The sequence below is a fragment of the Megalops cyprinoides genome, chromosome 12, assembly GCF_013368585.1.
Source record: "Megalops cyprinoides isolate fMegCyp1 chromosome 12, fMegCyp1.pri, whole genome shotgun sequence".
NCBI lineage: Eukaryota > Metazoa > Chordata > Actinopteri > Elopiformes > Megalopidae > Megalops > Megalops cyprinoides.
The window spans coordinates 12,490,367-12,509,526 of NC_050594.1; the positions used below are offsets into that span (position 1 = coordinate 12,490,367).

Here is a 19,160-nt window from a genome sequence, read left to right on the forward strand (position 1 = left end):
GCCCAGCAAGATGAGACATTGTTCTTAGTTTTATTTACACTTAAGTAACGGTGTCTATGAATGAAAACTGAAAAACACAGGAAGGGAGATATGCAAATTATCCAACATGACAGATGAAACCAAACCATGTAGACAGAGTTTAGTATCTGCCAGCTCACAGCTGTTTTTTCTCCTCCCAGATGGCTAGCTGAGTAATGTAAGGAAATGCAGTTAATTTTTTCAGTGAACCGATGTGCAACGTGGCTGGTGGAGACGAGATTTCACGAGCAGTGACCAGGAACCAAGTGTTGAGAGTGAGCTGAGGGGATCCATAGAGAAAATGAAGCGAACCCAGAACATGTTCAGCCATCAGCACCTGCAGACCCAGTTCTTCTGTGAACCTAATTTCAAATTTTTCATGGAAATAGTACCGCATTATGTCGCATAACGCTGTTGAAGCTCTCTCTATGCAGAGTGGCGTGGTCCAGGAGAAAGAGCCAAATGCAACAAGACAGCCTAATCCCCAGCAGTGCTGTTGTGTGCACGTGAACTGGAGTTAGCTTGACAGGTTCAAGCTCCTCATGGGGTGTACTGTATGTTATAGAGCACGCCATGCTGTGACTAATGAGCGAATCAGATGCCTTAAATGGGATTGTGCAGGCTAATATCATTGCTCTCATAAATTAAAGAGGATGCAATCATTCCCCTCACAAGTTAAAGACGCTGATATACTTCCCTTTATTAGTTAAAGAGGCTAATATGGTTCCCTTCGTAAGTAAAATATTTCCAGACTATAGAAAATGGAGGCTTTCCAAGAACGAGCCCCTTGACACACTGACAAGGTGTCTGCGGAATAAACGAAATGTCCATTTTTACAAGCCTTGTTTTATTGGGGACACTAAAGCGCTGGCTTGCAGTGAACTCCCAGGGTGAGGTGCATCAAGCAAGCAGCGCGAAACATTTCGGCGTGGTCGGGTTTGTGGAGAGCACTGGCTTGTCCAACGTCACGCCACACGAGATGTCGCTAATGAGTGAGGGAATCAAAGCTCGATTTTACATCTCGGCATGCGGCTCCTTTTATGGCCGATTATAAAGCTGTCATCGGTCGCTTTGCGCTCGCTGAAAAGAGCAGAGAAGCCGTGACGCTAGCGTGCCACTGCAGGTCAGTGCGCTCTGGCCACCAAATGCCGGGACCATCCCCCTCTGTTTTCTCCGTTTCCACAGCAACCAGCCATTGTCTGGGGCGAGGAGGCCAGCATTTTGCAAGTCTAAGAGGGTCCTGTGTAAATCACTGTGGCTTTTACTGGCCTAATTGTAAGGAGTTTAGCAAGCGTAATAAAACAGACCACAGTGGAGTGACCTGCAATGTTCTGTCACACAGAGAGCTTAAAACAATGAGCTCATCGCTCTCTCTCTTTTGGTTTCAATCTGACTTTCACCAAATGATAACCTGACCCTTTAAAGTAGCAGTGGGATGCTCTTTGGTGTCCTGTTGCTGATAAAAGGTTGTTGATAACATTACAGGATGCAACACACGTGTGTTTGGCAAACATAGCCCTGAGCGTTGAAACATATAACACAGGAAGACTGTTTATCCTCTTTCCGAAGCGGATACGACATCATATAGTGCAACAGTAAGCTAGCTTGACACTATTGGTATATGTATACTGTGTTAGAATGGAGAGTTTTAAAAGTGCCAAATGTCATACCTGTATCCAAAAATTATATTCATGCGGACATGATGGAGTGGTGCCCACACACTTTTGGTCCTTCCACTGGGTTTGAGTCAGTCGTTGCTGTAGTTTGAAGGTTGCATGAAGTTTGAGCAGGCTCTTCAGAGCTCCTGGATAGCACCGCTCTGAAGAAAATGGCTCATAAGCATCTTAACTTGCATTACTGCTTCCTGGAATGATAAAGAGGGGCAACAAACAGGCTGTCCCAAGAGGAATTAGCATCTGCTTTTTGCATTTTATTCCTGTATTGTCAGTTCTCATACAGAACATGTTTTTTCCTTTGCTATCTTTTACATGTGGTATTCACTGAAAACAGAATACTAGTAAAACTACAAATGAAAAAGGAAATGTTATTAGTCTTCAGGGCATGCACTTGTAGAGTGTTATACCCCACAAGACACAGTGTGCACATATTACACAACCATGCATTACACAGTATTTATATATATTTATATATTACACATGCATGAATTATACAGATATGCATTAGGCAATATGCGTATATTACACAGTCATGCATTACTCAGTGTGTATAGGACACAGACACAGATTTTTGTCTGCAGCAGAACATGGATTTCCTGAAATGCCTTCCTAAATGGCTACTTGCGTGACTATAGCCATGTAGGGTGTTCCTGAAGACACACTGTTGAGGTCATCTAATCTTTAGCTATCTAATAAAGTGTTATTTTGTGCTCCTCCACACTCTCTCTGCAGTAGGATCAATGCTGAAAGGAGCAGCGAACAAGAACCTTGAAGAACGCCTTTGAAGCACTGCATTCCAGCTGGCCTGTGGTTTGGCCTGATCTGCACCACCGTCCCTCAACATCAGACCCTCAGACACCCACATCCTGGGAGCTTACAGAGGCTTTGCGAGAAACTAAGCGCTTACAAGAAATGCTTTTTAAAAAATCAAAACACACCAGCTGAACAATTTTTACAAGTGCATTCTTTCAAAGCAGTTTCTCTCTTTTCCATTCTATATTTCCTTTGTTGTGTGAGTGCGTAAGTCTTCTGACTAAAGCACATGACGTTCATTTCAGCTCTGTTGCCCACTGGGTATTTGAGGGGGGAACTGTCAAGGCAACAAACATTTATGAAGACAGCCATCACTGTTTCTGAAAACTTGTGAATTGTGTTGGGAAAATAATAAAATGGTACATAATCTTCAAAAAATAAAGGAATAGGGAATCAAGAAAGTCTTGTTTTTACAAGTATTTCATTGGTTTCATATGAGCTTCCCTTTTTCTCTCAGAACAGAAAGAAAATAGCGATGTTGTTGGCAGGAATTTTTACACAAAAAACACACCCTGCTTTCTTGCTATTACGGTACAGCAGTGTGTAATTTCACCTACCTTCCATGTAAAGACTACTTCGATAAATCAAATCGGATTTGATTGTCAAACCCAGACTGCAGCTTTGTAGGAGTTATTGCTCGGGGCTTACATGTTGTCCTCTGTTTGGGCTCTGCGAGTGTCTGAGGGCAAATTGCAAAAAGATGAAGAATGGATGCACAATGCCGTTCCATTGTAAGCATGCATTTCTGTTACAGTTTTAATCATTGTAATTATGTTCTGTCTGCTGCCCGTGCATCTTACAAGTACTCAAACATTCTGTTCCATTCCATTCAAATCCATTATTCTCTATTCTTATCAACTACATTCTATTTTTAACAAAGGGTACACACCAAGCACATTTGCTTTGTTTAACAACTGGAGTTCTACCTACCTTTAACCTGTCTTATTTGGTCTTCTTTAGTTTCCTTGTTTTCTTTGTCAGCAAGAACGCCGTTTGAATACTTCATGTAGACAGATGATTCCATTTGAGATGATTGAGATAACTAGGTTACATCACCATATTCCATCCAATGGTGGCCACCTTTCAACCCCAATTTGTGGGTCAATCACATTGGAGAGGAAACCATATTTTAAATGCAAGCAGTCTAAAAATGAACATGATTGGTATGATTGCAGCACGATTGAGGAAAAAAGGTCAGATTTGATATAAACTATTCATTAACCTTCAGATCGAGGTCAGCTTTGAAGCATACTTTGTTTGTACTTCAATAACGACACCATAGTCTAACTTGAAAGAGATTATTCTTTATCAACGTAACTTCATCCTCATGTTTACAGGAGACACTCTCAGACCACGTGCAGTTCACCTAAAAACCTAGTTTTTACTCACACACACAGACAACCCCACCTCTGCGCGTGCTCCATCCGACAGGCACACAAATGAGAACAAGCAAACCACCATTTGCTCCTATCATTACACGTTACATTAATTTGATTAACATTAACTAGCTAAGTATCGTAACATCTCACTGTTAGCTATAGCTAGCTAAACAAGTTTGTTGCTGCCTAATTAGGTAGCTAATGATGTTTTACTGCAACTACTGAAATTATTGTTATTACTGTTACACTGAAATTTCCAAATCTCCATAGCAAACTCAATTTAACTAAAATAGCTAGCCATAGTTTACTTGATTGCATTTAAGTCAACAGGACTAGTCATTAAGGTAAATGAATGTATAATTCATTACATTATTAAGCTAATCTAACTTTACTGATGCTAGCTAACATGAGGTCGTATAAAAAAAAACCTTCACACCAACTCAGTTAAATCAGTATATGCGGCTTAAAATGTAAAGTGAATTTTTCACTATTTCTCTTTTCCTTGGTAAAGTTAGCTAAAGTTAAAAGAAATGTTTTACATGTACCTGCTTCAGTTGAATTTACACTGTAGAGTCGTCCTATGTTGTCAACATTCTGGTATCGTTTTTCTCCCATGTGTGTATTAACTGGTTCAGATTGACTTAAAAGGTACACAATGCCATCCTTTGGAACTGAGAGTGGATCACGGCATACAGTCCACAGTTAAAAAAATGACAGGGGGGCAACACAGGTGGGCAACAACAACAAATTGTGTCTTCCTGAAAAGCTGCCCCCCCTTTCTACACCCCTACGAGAGTGTGTGTGTGTGTGTGTGATTTCCTTCAATGGGTTAAGCAGTACAAGCTCATTTTGATACAAAAAACTGCATCACAAGAAAGGCACTGAACACCTGGTGCCACTTACAGTTTATGACATACTTCAGGAAATTGGATCCGTCCAACCACCTCAGTAATGGTGTTCATAATAGTGTGATATAGGGAGTCATGTGACACACTGACTTGCACAATACTCATTGGAGGACAGAAACGCTCTCTGGGCATTCTGAGTCCAGATGCCAATCACCCCAAAACTCAACAAACACAAAATATAGTGTTGTAATCAACAAGAATTGACAAGACGTGAAAAAGAGGGTGCGCAGAAATCGTTGTGGTCGATAAATGGTGCTGTAGTTGATTATTTTCCCTCCCTTTTCCTATCCCCTGCTCTCTGAGGGAAGTTCAATATGTGTGTTCTTCACTTCCTGCAAAAGAAGAGTCCTGTGTGGAAGCCCTGGGGGAGTAAAGAGGAACCACAAGTTTAATTCAATCACCATTCACTGCAGTAAACATGTTGAATGCCACCGAAACATCTGTTTAATCCATGGAAACAGAGAGACACACAGTGAGAGAGAGACCAGGAGAAACAGCAGGAAGAGAAAGAGAGAGAGGAAGAATTAACTAGAGGAGAAGGATGGTAGAATTACAATTAGTACAGAATATCAGCTTTGTCATTGTTGCTGTGTTCATATTCTTTACTTCCTCCGTTAACACTAACAGTCTTCACTCATAAAGCACAGACACCTCTGTGAGTCAAAATGATTGGCTGACCTGGATCCCAGATGTCCAAATAAAGGAATAGAAGAAGAAAGGAGAGGGGGGACGGGGGAGTAAAAAGGAGGATTAATAGGGAGGGTAGCCCTTGTGCCTTTTCTGCAGGGAGAGCACCACAGCCTCCTGCTCTCTTCTGCCAGAGCTGGTGGCACTCAACTGAGCGCTGCAGCTGTGCTTGGCAGTTGGTGTGCTGTGTACCGTCATAAACCACATGTCAGAGCAACAGCCCTGCAAGTGAAAAAAAGCCGAGAGAGAGAGAGGGGGAGAGAGGGAGGAGAGAGCCAAGGGGAGTGAGGAAAGTGGGGAACAGAGAGACAGTGGAGAGACACAGACGGACAAAGAAGGGCTCACAGCACTCCATCTCCTGTTTTACCTGGCCATTCCTCAAGGGATTCCTAGTCACCTGTCCTGAATGGGGTGGAGACTGGTGATTGGCTACCTGGCCTGGGCAGTGGTGGTGGCCGTGATTGGCTCAGAGAGGAGGACCTATCAGGTGCAGCAGGGCTCCTGCAGCTATACCTTCCTCCTACCAGAGGTGGGGAGCTGCGGTCCAGCGGGCGACTTCCAGGTGACTAACTCGCTCCAGAGGGACTCACCTGTGCGCCCAGATGGCACAGAGCCCAGTGAGCCCACCTGGCAGAAGCAGAGACTGGAGAACCTGGAGACTGTGATGGAAAATAACACCCAGTGGCTGCAGAAGGTAAGTCTTTAGCGAGTCATTACTGCACTACTGACTGCAGCTGCAGGCAGCCCTACCCAGAACCACTTGCAATACAGTACACCCAGGTGTGTCCACTGCTCCACACTGTTGCTCTGACCACTGCTCTAAAACTGCTGCTCTGACCTCTGCTACACCCTGCTGCTCCACACTGCTGCTCTGACCACGCAGCACCATCCAAAATGCTTGCAAAGGCCTGAACAGTTATCATTTTCAAACCCCAATCGATGCAAATACCAATGGCCACTTTATGTTTCAAATTAAGATATTGTGTCCTTCTTCTACTAAAGAATGCCAATAAGAATCCTCTAAGGAAAGGGAAATATTGTTCTTCAATGATGTTACGCAATTAATCTATTTCATGCAATATTTCATGGTGTGATTGAGACTGCTCATTAATGAATTCTAAGGTTTATGGAGAATGTTCTGTGTGAATTCTAAGGCTTGGTGGAGAATGTTAGCTGTTACTGTAATTCTGTGGTTTGATTGAGGATATCCTCTGTGATTTCTGAAGTTGAAAGAGAAGCTCAGAAATTATTGCATCATATAAAGTAAACTTTTACTCTTCCTCAGACTGTTTATCTTTCTAACAAATGCCTGTAAAGTTTAGCCATTGAAAGTGCTGTCACTGCAATAAATTTTTCTCTCAGTAGTAAAATACTGGCAGTGTATCAGCCTGGCCAATCTCTGTCTTAGTGACAGTTTATTCTTTTCTGTCTCAGAGTAAATCTGAGACCACAAGGAGATCTTGCTCCTGTTGGAATCTTCAAAACAACAAAAAAAGGCAAGACAGCTGCAATTCATTGTATCCAGGCAAGAAGTGCTCTTCCTAGAAGAAGAAGAAGAAGGAGAAGTGATTAATGCCTTTGAGGGGAAAACTGCAAAGTTTTAACTCCAGCTTTACACCAAAAACAAAGTGCATTTTGAGAGAACCTCCAGAGAGTGTACAAATTATACATATGTGTGCTTTTAATGAATTAATTTTTTTGGAATCACAGTATTTACCCTGAATGTTCAAATCTCAGATCTAATAATGGCCTCACGGGAACAGCAACAGCTGATAAACTGTAGTAAGTGGAAGAGTAAGTGAGGGTCGGGGAGCCCTGTCTCAGGGAACTGGCGCCTGCTTCTCTCCTTCTATGGCCCTGACCGCCATCCACAACAGGGTACTGCGTCTACGCAGTGATGGATCTCCCCCTGGTGCAGGCCTGTGTTCATGTGTGCACAGAGCATGTGTGTAGCCGTAGATCATGTGTGAGCAGTGATGGATATCCCTGTGGTCCAGACCTGTTTTCATATGTGCGCAGAACGTGTGCGCAGTCATAGATCATGTGCGTGCGCAGTGATGGATGTCCCCCCTGGGGCATGTGTGGGTTGTGCCAATTTGCTTATTCCTGCAAGGAGCTCTGTCAAGGCCCTGCCCACCGGAGGATTTCGTTGTAAAGGTTTCACTGTACGCCTCACCTTCATTCACCACAGCATCTCAAAGTCTGATCTCTGGGAACACAGCTGCTTCTGAGAGGTGTGTGTGTGTATGTGAGTGAGCGTGTGTGTGTGCATGCATGTGTGTGTGAGTGTGTGTTTGCGTGAATGAGAGTATGTATCTGGGATGGGCATTATCATTCTCATCTCTCTGCTGTAGCTGATTATCTGTCACCTTCAGATGACTCTGCTGTCTATGCTCTAACGGTCAAATGCTGTGTTCCTTTTGTCAGAGACCAAAAAAAAAATAGGACGCCGCTCTCCCAAAAAAAGGCTGGGCTCCGCCACCCACCCACCCAGGCACATGGTGAAGTGTTCCTACACAGAATCTCTGTGTGGCGACAGGTCCAGAATTCCATCTGTGTTCCAAATCTGTTCTCTCCAGTTCCCAGAATTTCTATTTTTTCTCTCTCTCTTAAGGAATCCTCTGAGCTCACAGGCCACTGCCTGCTTTGTGTCATCATGTAGACCTGACAGAAACACGTACAAGTGGAGAGACGATAAGAAAACGACGGCCCTCAGAGGGGGGTCACTGAGTGACCAGTCAGAGGCACGGCCATCAACCCTCATTACCCTCTCCTCATGCTGTATGGCGTTCTGACACGTCTCTGTGGAAGACGCACCAAAATAGCCAGCCTTGTAAAGGGTGACTGTATCTTCTCGCCTTCCTCTGCACCTCTGAACCCACAGAGCGATTAAGTGGTTATCCAGGAGCATGGCTTGATGAGCTCTGAAATAGTGTTATTAAACAAGCCTCATTGTTGTGGCTATCTGAGCCATTGTATCCTGTTAGGCTGCAGCTCCACTTTATTTTAGTCCATAATAACCCTGCAATTGCTCCTAGACTGGCTCTGAATGAAGAGACCTTTCTATTACATTTTTATTGAAAGCTCTACTGACATAAATGATCTGGAATTATTACAGATGGAAACAATCATAACACGCACAAGCACATATGTGTACACGAGTACACGTGCGCGCACATGTACACACACACACGTGCTGTGTCTCACGTGCACACACATGTGCACATCATGTACACACATGCTCTCCTTCTCTGTCTCTCTGTCTCTCACACACACACCTTCACATATAATATTCTCTGCAGTGATACAGTATCTTATCTCTGACTTTATACACAGAGTTGTGCGAGAGCTGCTAGAAGCTGACCTCTCTGTCCACAGCACAGAGCAGAGTTTCCTCTGGGTTGTTGTCTACCACAGAGTAGAGACAAATTTTGGCTTGAAGACTGCTTGAACACCCCCAGTTTCATTATTCACGACATAGTTCACTGATTTAATCCAGCCGAGAATCCTTTAAACCTCATCATGCAGGACTACCTTCTGAACTGGGCAGAGGGCCAGAGTGACCTATGACCTCATCTTTGGGTTTTCTCCTCCTTGAAGAACAGAAGCACAGTTTAGATAGACAACTGGACAGATAGATAGTTCAGATAGAAAAGGGAGAGTTCTTTCAGTTGCGGCCATGTCAACATTTCCATGAAGTGGAGTCAGCTATTGTCTGAACAGCATCCCATTATCAGGGATGTGATCAATTAGCAGCATGGCTTTAAGAGCTCCCTTAAGACATTATAATAGCAAACAGAAGGTTTTAGAGAACTGATTAACTTCCACATCTTTTTCTATGTCTTTCAATTTGAAATCGGTCAACTGAGCATAGAGGCAGTGGAGAACCTTAAAAATCATGAAAAATTTATTTAGTAAATAAATGTGGAGTAAACCCTCCTTTCGGAATGCAGGATGTCGGTTTCCCATCATCCTTCCCTCACACCCTCCAGCAGTCTTCAAGCGTGTTTAACTGCCCCGCACTGCGTGTGTTTACTTTGACTCATGCAGAGATGCTCCAAATGTTTAAATCAGAAGCTCTGATAAAGATGGAGTTGCATTCCGATGCAAAGCTGTCATTGCTTTCAGCAGAGTCATTGCTCCTGTGTCAGCTGCACGGATTAACCAAGACAGCTTTGGTTTATATGATGTTTATCTGTTGCAAATATGATACATAACCTTTTAGCATGGCTCCTGCGAAGTGCTTCAAAATGCAAATATTGCTTTTAATATACTACAAATATTTTTGTTCTCCCCAAATGTGTGTTTGCTCTTTTCCATCACATTTTCATGAAAGTGGACAAGTAATCCACCTCAAAATAGGATCAGGTGCATCTGACATCAGTTTAATTCATGGCACAATTTCATAATATGCTCTAAATCTGAGCTCTAAGTTGAAGTGAAGCCTGTTGCATGCTTATTCATGTTGAATTGCTTGATAATTCATTTTTGGACATGCATCTCTGAGACATATTTGTGGGTGTGTATATACCTTTTGTTTGTTTTAAAATGTGGCATGTTCAAAAAGGCTCTCAGTCCATCCAAACAGCGGGCGTGCAGTGAAACAGAAAGAAACGCATTCGCTGTCATTGTTATGTTCCCATCTGCAGGAGCTTGAGCTGTACACTCCAGCCGTGAGACCGGACAATGTGTAAGATCTGACACGAGGCCACAGCGGGCTTGTGGTTTATCTTGGCAATTGCTAATGCACTGCTGTCAGTTCCTGGAAATATATACAACACACAAATGAACGTATTGCTACAATTATTCCTTATTATTTTGTTGTTTATTGGACAGAGGCCTGTTACAAGCTGTGAGAAATTCTGCTGTTCAGCAGGAGATCAGAGCCTACACTCCCAGCAGGCTGCTCCAGTAGCACACATCTGTGTGTTGCATCTCTGCTGGGAATATCAAATAACTGTGTAATCTTCTTACAGTCCCACGACTGATCACCCCCTGTGCTTTTGTATGGGTCTTATCAACACAAGCTGGGTAGAAAGGTATGCACATATGCAGGTGGCCAAAGAATTAAATGTACAACATGTTATTTTTACTTTTCAGTGGTTTTTTTTTTCAAGATTGTATGATGTCCTCTTTTAGAATGAAATGTTGTTCTTGTTTTTGTCTCTCATGTGAAGTAGAAGTTAACAGAAACGGTTGAGACAGACTGTACAAAGACTCAGTGTTTTTGCTGAATTAACGCAGGTATACCTGGATGGGGGTTCATTCCACCAGGGTCAGAGGTCATCTTTCCCTCACCTGCTTATCCCTACACAGCAGCTGTTAATAGGCTGAATAGTTTATTTTTTTATTGCGCATACACACCATTCACAGCTGGCCATTGGAAAGCTAACCTGAAAACTAAGGACACATAGAAACAGAGGAAGATTACTCAAGAGAGTGATCACACTTCCACTCATCCACATCATTTGTGCAAACTTTTGTTCAGAACTGCTGCTGTGCTCAAATTCAAGTTAATTTGAATGAACAGGTTATGATGAAATCACACTTATTTTGGCACTCTAGCCAAGTCTGACAAAAATAATTTTGTCTGAAAGAGCACTGTTCCCATGCAGAGAATTCAAAAAGATTGGGAGCAGTTTTCTCACATGACAGCAAACTCTCGCAGGGATTGTTACAGTTGGGTTATTTCTTTGTTATGAGGCAAAGGTTCTCTCATGTTTTCTCTATGGGTGTGTAGCTGGTGTTGTCTGGATCAACAAGCGCTAACAGCTCCAGTCCTGAATTATATAAACAAGAACCAACAAATATGAAACCCTATGACTAACACAATTCTGCAGTTAATGCAGAGTGAATGGAACTGTTGTGAGGAACATATCTGTTATGTGTTCAAAAAAGACACATAACAGATATGAAAATATATTATATCCAGTGCACCTTGTGAAATTCAAATTCAGCCGAAAATGTTACTGTCACAATGAAGAGCTTTAGTGCGGACGGCTGCAGAACAGCACCCCCTGGTGGCAGAACACTGTGGCATAACCTAATGTCATATTGTACCTGCAGCTAGAAAGCTACATCCAGGAGAATGTACGGTCTGAGATGGAGGAGATGCAGCGTAGCGCTGTGCACACGCACACCGCCGCCATGCTGGAGATTGGGACCAACCTCCTGAGCCAATCAGCTGAGCAGACCCGCAAACTGACAGACATGGAGACTCAAGTAAGCCAATAAGCCATCAGGGTTATGACAGGGTGATGACTGGGCAATGAGGCTCACCCATTAAAATGAAAAGACGATGATCTAACACTACTATTAACACCATTATTATCCCCTCACGCCTCACAATCTGAACTGACTTGCAGTTAGTTCTCTCCAGTTCTCTGGTTATGATTCGGCCTGAGGGTGAACTTAAGTGGTTATGATTTGGTTGAGCTGTGGTGACTTCATATGGAGTTACATCAGATTAAACTCTGATCTCCTGTTTCCAGGTTCTGAACCAAACCTCCAGACTGGAGGTGCAGTTGCTGGAGTTCTCGCTCTCCACCAGCAACCTGGAGAAACAGATCCTACTGCAGACTCAAGAGATCCAACGACTCAACGACAAGAGCCGGTCAGTCTGAGCAAGTGACTCTTCAGAAAAAAGCCAAACAGTCTGAGAAGGAATCAGTCCACCTCTGCATTAAGAGCCAGTCAAAGGAAGGGTCTGTCTATAATAGTGGTCTCAGAACATGGGCTGGAGCATTGAGTAAACACAGACCAATAGAGGGACAGAGGTGGAGCACAGAATAAATACAGGCCAATAGAACAAGTGCAGTGGGGCATTCAGTAAGCACAGGACCACAGAGAAAATGTTTTGGAGTATTTTGTAAACACAGATCAATAGAGGGACAGAGGTGGAGCATGGAGTAAACTTGGGCTAATGGAGGGACTGAATGAGTCTGAGGCAGAGAGGAATCAGAGGATGCTCTGGGAGGATCCAGAGAGGCTGGGCTGATAAGCATGTCACGCAGAGAGCTGTGATGATGATGATGATGATGATGTATACAGAGCCAAATATGGGCAGAAAAACAAAACTGAGTGAGTAGGGGACACCACCTGCCCCATGCAGATGTTTGAGTTTGGACACCTCTTCAAGAAGTCTTGTTTAGACAAGAGAATGAAAAATTTAAGATTCAGCAAAGTACATAGAGACACACTTCTACAGCTTCAGCATAGTACTGCTACAGCTTTAGCGTCATCTCTCAATAGTAGATCTGAAAAATTGGGTCCTTCTGACTGTGGAATTGCTCTTGACCCAGGGTTACAGAGCAATGTTCCTCTCTGATCTATTGATGAAAGCCAGGGGTTCCAACCCTCCCCCGAAATACAGTGCTACACTCCACAACTGGCAAAGGAAAGACTGGACACACAGAAACACACCAGATCAAAACAGAAAGTAAAACCCATAGGCATTGAACGAAGTGTAAAAAATGAAGACAGAGATAAGACAGTGGAATGTTCTTATCAGCTTGTTGCAGTTAAATGCATTATAGGTCTTAAAAAGCTTGAAACTATGCTTGAAGTGATTTAGGAGCTCCGTTTAGGGGCCAACAGAACAGCAGCAGCTCCACCATGGGCTTCCTAATTATTTCAATAAATAACTGGAATGAGGTTGTTATTCAGGGCTGTAAAGTCACACAACAGGAATCCAGTGTCTCCATTTAGGATGAGTTAATATTCCCTTAGGTGCAGTTACAGTGTTCCCTTCAGTGCAGTTAAAGTGTACCCTTAAGTGAAGTCAAAATTTTCCCTTAAGTGTAGTTCAAGTCCGCTCCAAGATATAGGTAAAGTGTTCCACTATTAAAGTGCTCCCTGAGGTGCCGGTAAGGTCTGCACTGTCTGGCAGACTGTAGACGTTAGGTTTTATGAAGGGGTTCAGAGGACAGTTGACTGTAATGCTTTGGTGGTTAGGACAGTAGCAGCTTTGTTCGATGCTGTGCCACAGAAAGCTTATTCTATTTGGGTACTGTTGCACTTCAGTAATCATCTTCACTAATTCTCTGCCCGCTGCATGAATGTCGACCCCTTCCCTGCTAACTTCTGGGTGAAGGCACAGGCACTGACTTTCCCACAGCCGTTTCCAGGCAATTTTCTATTGGGGGGGGTTACCCAGCCCTGCTTGTTTGTGTCTCACAGATGTCTCACAGCGGTCACCACGGGTCACTGTGTGTCAGAGTCCTGGGCAGCATCTCAATGCTACGACCTCTTCGACAATGGCCATCCCCTGTCTTCCCCTCTCACGCCCAAACTCCCTCTCTCCTCAGTGTCCTGGAGCAGCAGGTCATTGCCATGGAGAGCAGGCACGCACAGGAGCTGCAGGTCCTGCAGCAGGAGAAACTGCAGCTAGAGCAGCTGCTGGAGAGACAGAGCCGTTTGGTCACCCACCTCGAGGGAGAGCTGGGCAGTGCCACCCGCAACAGCACCCAGCTGCAGCGCCAGCAGGGGGCACTAACAGAGACTGTGCAGCAACTCCTGGCCATGGTCACCCACTGCAACGGTTAGTGCCACACCCACACAGTCCTGAGCCAATAGGAAGGGTTGTGTGGGCTCAGGGAGGGGCCAGTGCAAGGCAAGGGCAGAGACTCAGAACTCGCTGCCCGTCAAGGAAGATTCCGGGGTTCAAGTCCTGGGCAGGATGCTTTCTGGGGATTTTCTGTACAATTCAAGGAAAATAATTTACATTTAATGAGGAACTAATCAATATAAAAGAGATGCAGTAAAATTAGCAAAACAGGTCATTGATACAGCATCTCGGGGAGTTTCATTTCTCACTCATCAAAGAAAAAAAAATCATATTCTTCATGAAATATTCAGGTATATTAAGTATATATCAAGTATATTCGACATAAGACTGATAGAGCCAACAGTCTTTTTTCTCATTTCTGCCACACACCTGATCACCTTCCTTAAATATTGGGGTATTGCATCTTAACATGGGAAAATGCTAAGGACTCATTCTTCTCAGCTAGTCCCCGAGCTTCTGATCTTGCTCTCACTATTTCACAGAGATCTCCAGCCGGTCCAAGGAAGAGCCAGTGAGCTTCAGGGACTGTTCCGAAATCTTCAAATCTGGGATCACGGAGAGCGGCGTCTACAACGTGCGCCTCCCCAACTCCACACACATCGTCAAGGTGAGGGTGGGAAGGGTGCTCTATACCACGCCAACAGAGGCCACAGCTACACATGTCCAGCTCACCTCAATGCCCAGCTCTCACCTGATTTGACACTTGCACATAGCACCAAGAAACTTCCCCCACCTCCTTGTTAAAGATAACATTCAGCACTTGAATAGCTTTCAAGGATTATATTACAAACTCAAAGAACAAAAAGGTTATACGAAGTGTAGTTTCAAAAGAAAATGCCTTTTTAAAACGAGGAACAGTGATAAAACGTTTGGGGAACTTGACTTAAGGAATCAGAATAAAATGATTGTCTAAGGGGTCTCCTGCTCAGTTCTCTTCATTCTTTGCTTGGAACCTGTACTTACAGCTCCCACATCAATCCAACCCATGACCTGCTCCACAGTAACGCTCTTTTCAAAAGCACTCACATAATACCCTAATCCTCACACAGTCTTGGGCCTTGTGAATATAGGACTATGACTGACAGCAAGACAATTGGGTTTTTTTTTTAGTTTATTCCTATCAACAGAGAATGAATGCAAGTGTACACAAGACGCAATAGCATTTTTCATCTCCACCCAGTCTTCATCTAAACCTGCCATGCATTCATGCATTCAGCTTTGTGGCTGCTCTCTTCTCCTCTCTATCTAACTGCAGACTAATTTGTAGTGTTTTGTTTGCTATTATTTAGTTTTTTGGATGTGTCTCCCTAAACACAAATCTGTACATTTTTGGCTGACCCCATTTGCAGATCAGTAGAAGTGTTCAAACCTTGGTACTTTTCAGGTGAAGTATTATTTTCACAGATAATTAAAAATACTGTAAACCAAAAAAATCTGAAGCAGAAAGTGATATATTTCAGGAGGTGATGTACTCAAGAAGTGTACCTATTTTATTATATTCCCAATGTAAAGGCAACCATTACATTAATAGTATTTATGAGTGGCTAGTTTGTAATGAGATTAAAAGCATGAATAGTATGATTATTGTTAATAAAGTTAAATCCTATAGTGCATGTTTGATCTTTGTCTGATCTTTGAAAAATACTGCAGCAAGCTTTTACATACTGTAGCCATCACATCACAAAGTAAAAAGTGAACCTGATGAACGTGAAAGAAGAAAGTAGGTAGAAAGTGGCTGGAGGAGACCTAACATCAACCCCCTCTCAAAATATATATAGAAAAAAATAATTAGGTCCCATCAGTGAAATGGGTTTCAGCACGACCCAGTGATGAATGAGTCTAATTTGTCATCGTTTTTGCCGAAGCTGATGGAGAGCAGTGGTAACCTGATGCTCGGACGCATCTCCTCTTCCCCTGCGAGAGCAGAATGTTCCAGAGCGTTTCGAGTCCCGCGGCGGCTCTGTGTCGGGTTCGATCAAAAGCTGAAAAGTTCCAGATGACTTTGCAAGTTGAGCAACACGTCATAGCAAGCCCAGTCCCAGGGATTGGCGAGGGGGGGGGCTTAATCAAGGACAGCACTGTGAGGCATGCAGTTGGCTGAATAATGGCTGTTTAAAATGTACCCATGTGTTTAATTGTATTACTTCTGCTCAAGTACAGAAATATTTGAGAAAATAACCTGTGTATTAAAATAGATTTTTTGTTGCAGAAATATGCAATTAATATACAGTAGGCCTACAACCACCTGTAACAGCATGCCATTTTTATTGATTATCTGTTCTGTTTGGTATGATGAAATATGATGGCTACAATAAAATATTCTGAAAATTATCCATAAAGAAGTATTATTAAAACAAACATGCCGACAAACACGTGCTTCTCTATGGTGACAGTAATAGGATGCAATACTAGACAAAGAGGAGGTCTGAATATATTTTAGGTAAAGCTGAGGGCTACAGGATCAAGAGCAGGCTGTGGGGGGCAACAGGAATAAGAATAAGCCATGGACAGCTACAGGAACAAGAGTAGGCCATGGATGGCTGCAGGAATAATAGTAGGCCATGGACAGCTACAGGAATAAGAGTAGGCCATGGATAGCTACAGGCACAAGAGTAGACCATGGATGGCTGCAGGAATAAGAGGGAGAGGCAGAAGGTAACGAAGAGTGCAGAGAGGTGGACGAAGAGAGGGAGAGAGCGGGGAGACATTGAGAAGCTGCTGTTTTCACTGTGAAAGGTGGAGTCTTTGTGTCATTACAGGTGTTCTGTGATATGAAGACCAGGGGTGGAGGCTGGACGGTGCTGCAGCATCGAGAGGACGGATCTGTGGACTTCCACCGCAGCTGGAGGGACTACAAAACCGTGAGTGCAGAGGAGCTTCATTTTTATTTTTCCCTGGCACGGGCCTGCTGTTTCTCTCTCCTTTCTTGAACAGTGAACTTCCCAAGGATATTCTGTTCCTCGCTGTAATCGCCTTTACGTTTTGCGTAACAGTGGTATTATATATCTTCAAAGCAACACAAAGCTCCACCCCTGCAATCATCCGTTTCCTAACACTCAAAGCTCTGTGACAACTCAGACGTGCCAGCTGACGTGGTGTTCGTTGAGTTCATGGTGAATGGACACACGGGGAGATGGAGGAAGGAAAGCTCTCAGCTCTTTGTTTGACTCAACAATGCATCTCAGCGCTGCAAGAGAGCTGAGTATAGCCAATGCCACCAGGGGATTCAGAGAAAACGAGAGGGTGTCCTGTAGTTTCAGCAAGAATAATGCAGCACATTCTAGAGTTTTGGACTGAATAAAGTCGTGCGCTCTGGGGGTTTTTGTCAACTGAGTGTCCACGCTGTAGAGGCTGCAGCAGGTGGAATGAATTTGTAAACACCGCTCCTCTAAACCAAAACAAATTCATATTGATACCTCAAATGGAAATGTTTTGATAAGCATCCATCTGAAAAATGAATGTAACTGTGGCAAGGTGATCACCTTGAGGGCTATATGAGGTACTTCTAGACTAACCTAGAATTTCGGACAGATGTATAAAATTGAGAGCTCAGTAGATCCGCACTCTCGTACCACTTATCTGACTCAGAGTCCATTTGTGTCTGCTCTGGACTCTTACATGTAAAGCAGTGGAATTGGAGTTCAGGCCTCTCTCTTCATTCTGTTTGTCCATCTCTTGTTGCCGTCCCTTCCATAGGGTTTCGGGGAGCCCTCTGGGGAGTACTGGGCGGGGAATGACTTCATCCACCAGCTGACCACAAGCCAGGACTACACCCTGCAGGTCCTCCTGAGAGATGCAGAGGGGAATGAGGCTCACTCAATTTACGAACACTTTCACATTGACGGAGAGGACAAGAACTACAGGTACCAGCAGCCACTGCAGCCATCCCATGAATAAAACATGGTTACCTTTACAATTGACTGACCCAGTAGGAGGCCTTTGTTTTCTTCTTGTTCTTCGGATGACACCACAGTGTTCTGACCAGTGTATGAAAATTCTGCAAAATGTTGACCCCATCTGAGGGGATGCTGACAGCTGTGACCCTTGACCCTTCAGCCTGCATGTGCGAGGTTTCAGCGGCACCGCAGGCCGGACCAGCAGCTTGACCCACCCAGGAACGCCGTTCAGCACTAAGGACCGAGACAACGACCGCTGCAGCTGCAAGTGCTCCCAGATGGCCTCAGGAGGTATCTGCTACGGGAGGATCTTACTCACTGCCTGTCCCACTCCTGCTTATATTCAAACTCCCTCCTTCCCTGTCTCAGCCAGTCCTATTCAAAGTCTCTGTCCTTCTCCTTCCCTTCCTTAGTCACTCACTGCCTTTTCCTTTAACAAAACTCTTTCTATCAAACACAATGATGAGAAACCTTCTAACTAATAACTGCAAATTTAAAACATAAATCAGATGGTTTTAAATCGGTAGTATTCCTCCTGATCTGGGTCAGCCGCAGTCCTGAGAATTTTAGAGACACCCTGAATGAGCACCTGGGAAAAGTGCACATCAAGGGCTCAAGTCATGTAATTAAAAACTGACCTGAACAAAGTCCAGAAACCACCACTGTCATGAAATGACACAAGAGCATATTGAATGAATGTTGTTTTTACAGGTTGGTGGTTTGAGGCCTGTGGACCTTCCAATCTGAACGGAGTATACTATGCCGGCACCTCCAATGTGGTCCGGTACAACGGGATCAAATGGTATTACTGGAAAGGGCCCAGCATGACGGCTACCATGACTACCATGATGGTGCGGCCCGTGGACTTTTGAGGACGCAGTGGGAGGGACCTGCTGATACAGTGGAGGCACCTGCTGATGATGTCACTGACCAACACAGCAAAGCTGAAGGAACAGTTCTCGGTCCAAACAAAAGCTCTGACCTTGTTGCATGGCTGAGTTGGTGATGGGCCAGCTTTGCAGAGAGGTGCTTTATTTTTAACAAAAGAGAACCATGCAGTGGCTTGCAGTAGATGCTTATAGTGGAAACTGACTGACACACTGTAGGCATATATAAACGATGACCTGTACTCAGAGTCCTGTTGGGGTTGTTGACCATAGTGTGCTGGTATGATAGCCCGAACACAGAGAACTGTTGGTGCTGTTGAGTTTAGTATG

At 43.9% G+C, this 19,160-nt stretch overlaps 1 protein-coding gene across 3 annotated transcripts; it reads left to right on the top strand.

Annotated features, from left to right (window-relative positions):
• The first annotated feature begins 5,887 nt into the window (after positions 1-5,887).
• Positions 5,888-18,815, top strand: LOC118787235 (angiopoietin-2-like). 3 transcript variants are annotated; one of them, XM_036542721.1, is made up of 10 exons: positions 5,888-6,175; positions 11,548-11,703; positions 11,973-12,094; positions 13,788-14,020; positions 14,080-14,085; positions 14,530-14,654; positions 16,807-16,908; positions 17,744-17,910; positions 18,104-18,234; positions 18,655-18,815. In XM_036542721.1, exons 1-10 carry the CDS (start codon positions 5,888-5,890, stop codon positions 18,813-18,815), a joined length of 1,491 nt encoding a protein of 496 aa, XP_036398614.1. The 3 variants fall into 3 exon arrangements, with proteins under 3 accessions (XP_036398614.1, XP_036398615.1, XP_036398613.1); XM_036542722.1 differs by lacking the exon at positions 14,080-14,085 and adding an exon at positions 14,489-14,491; XM_036542720.1 differs by lacking the exon at positions 14,080-14,085.
• Positions 18,816-19,160: the final 345 nt, after the last annotated feature.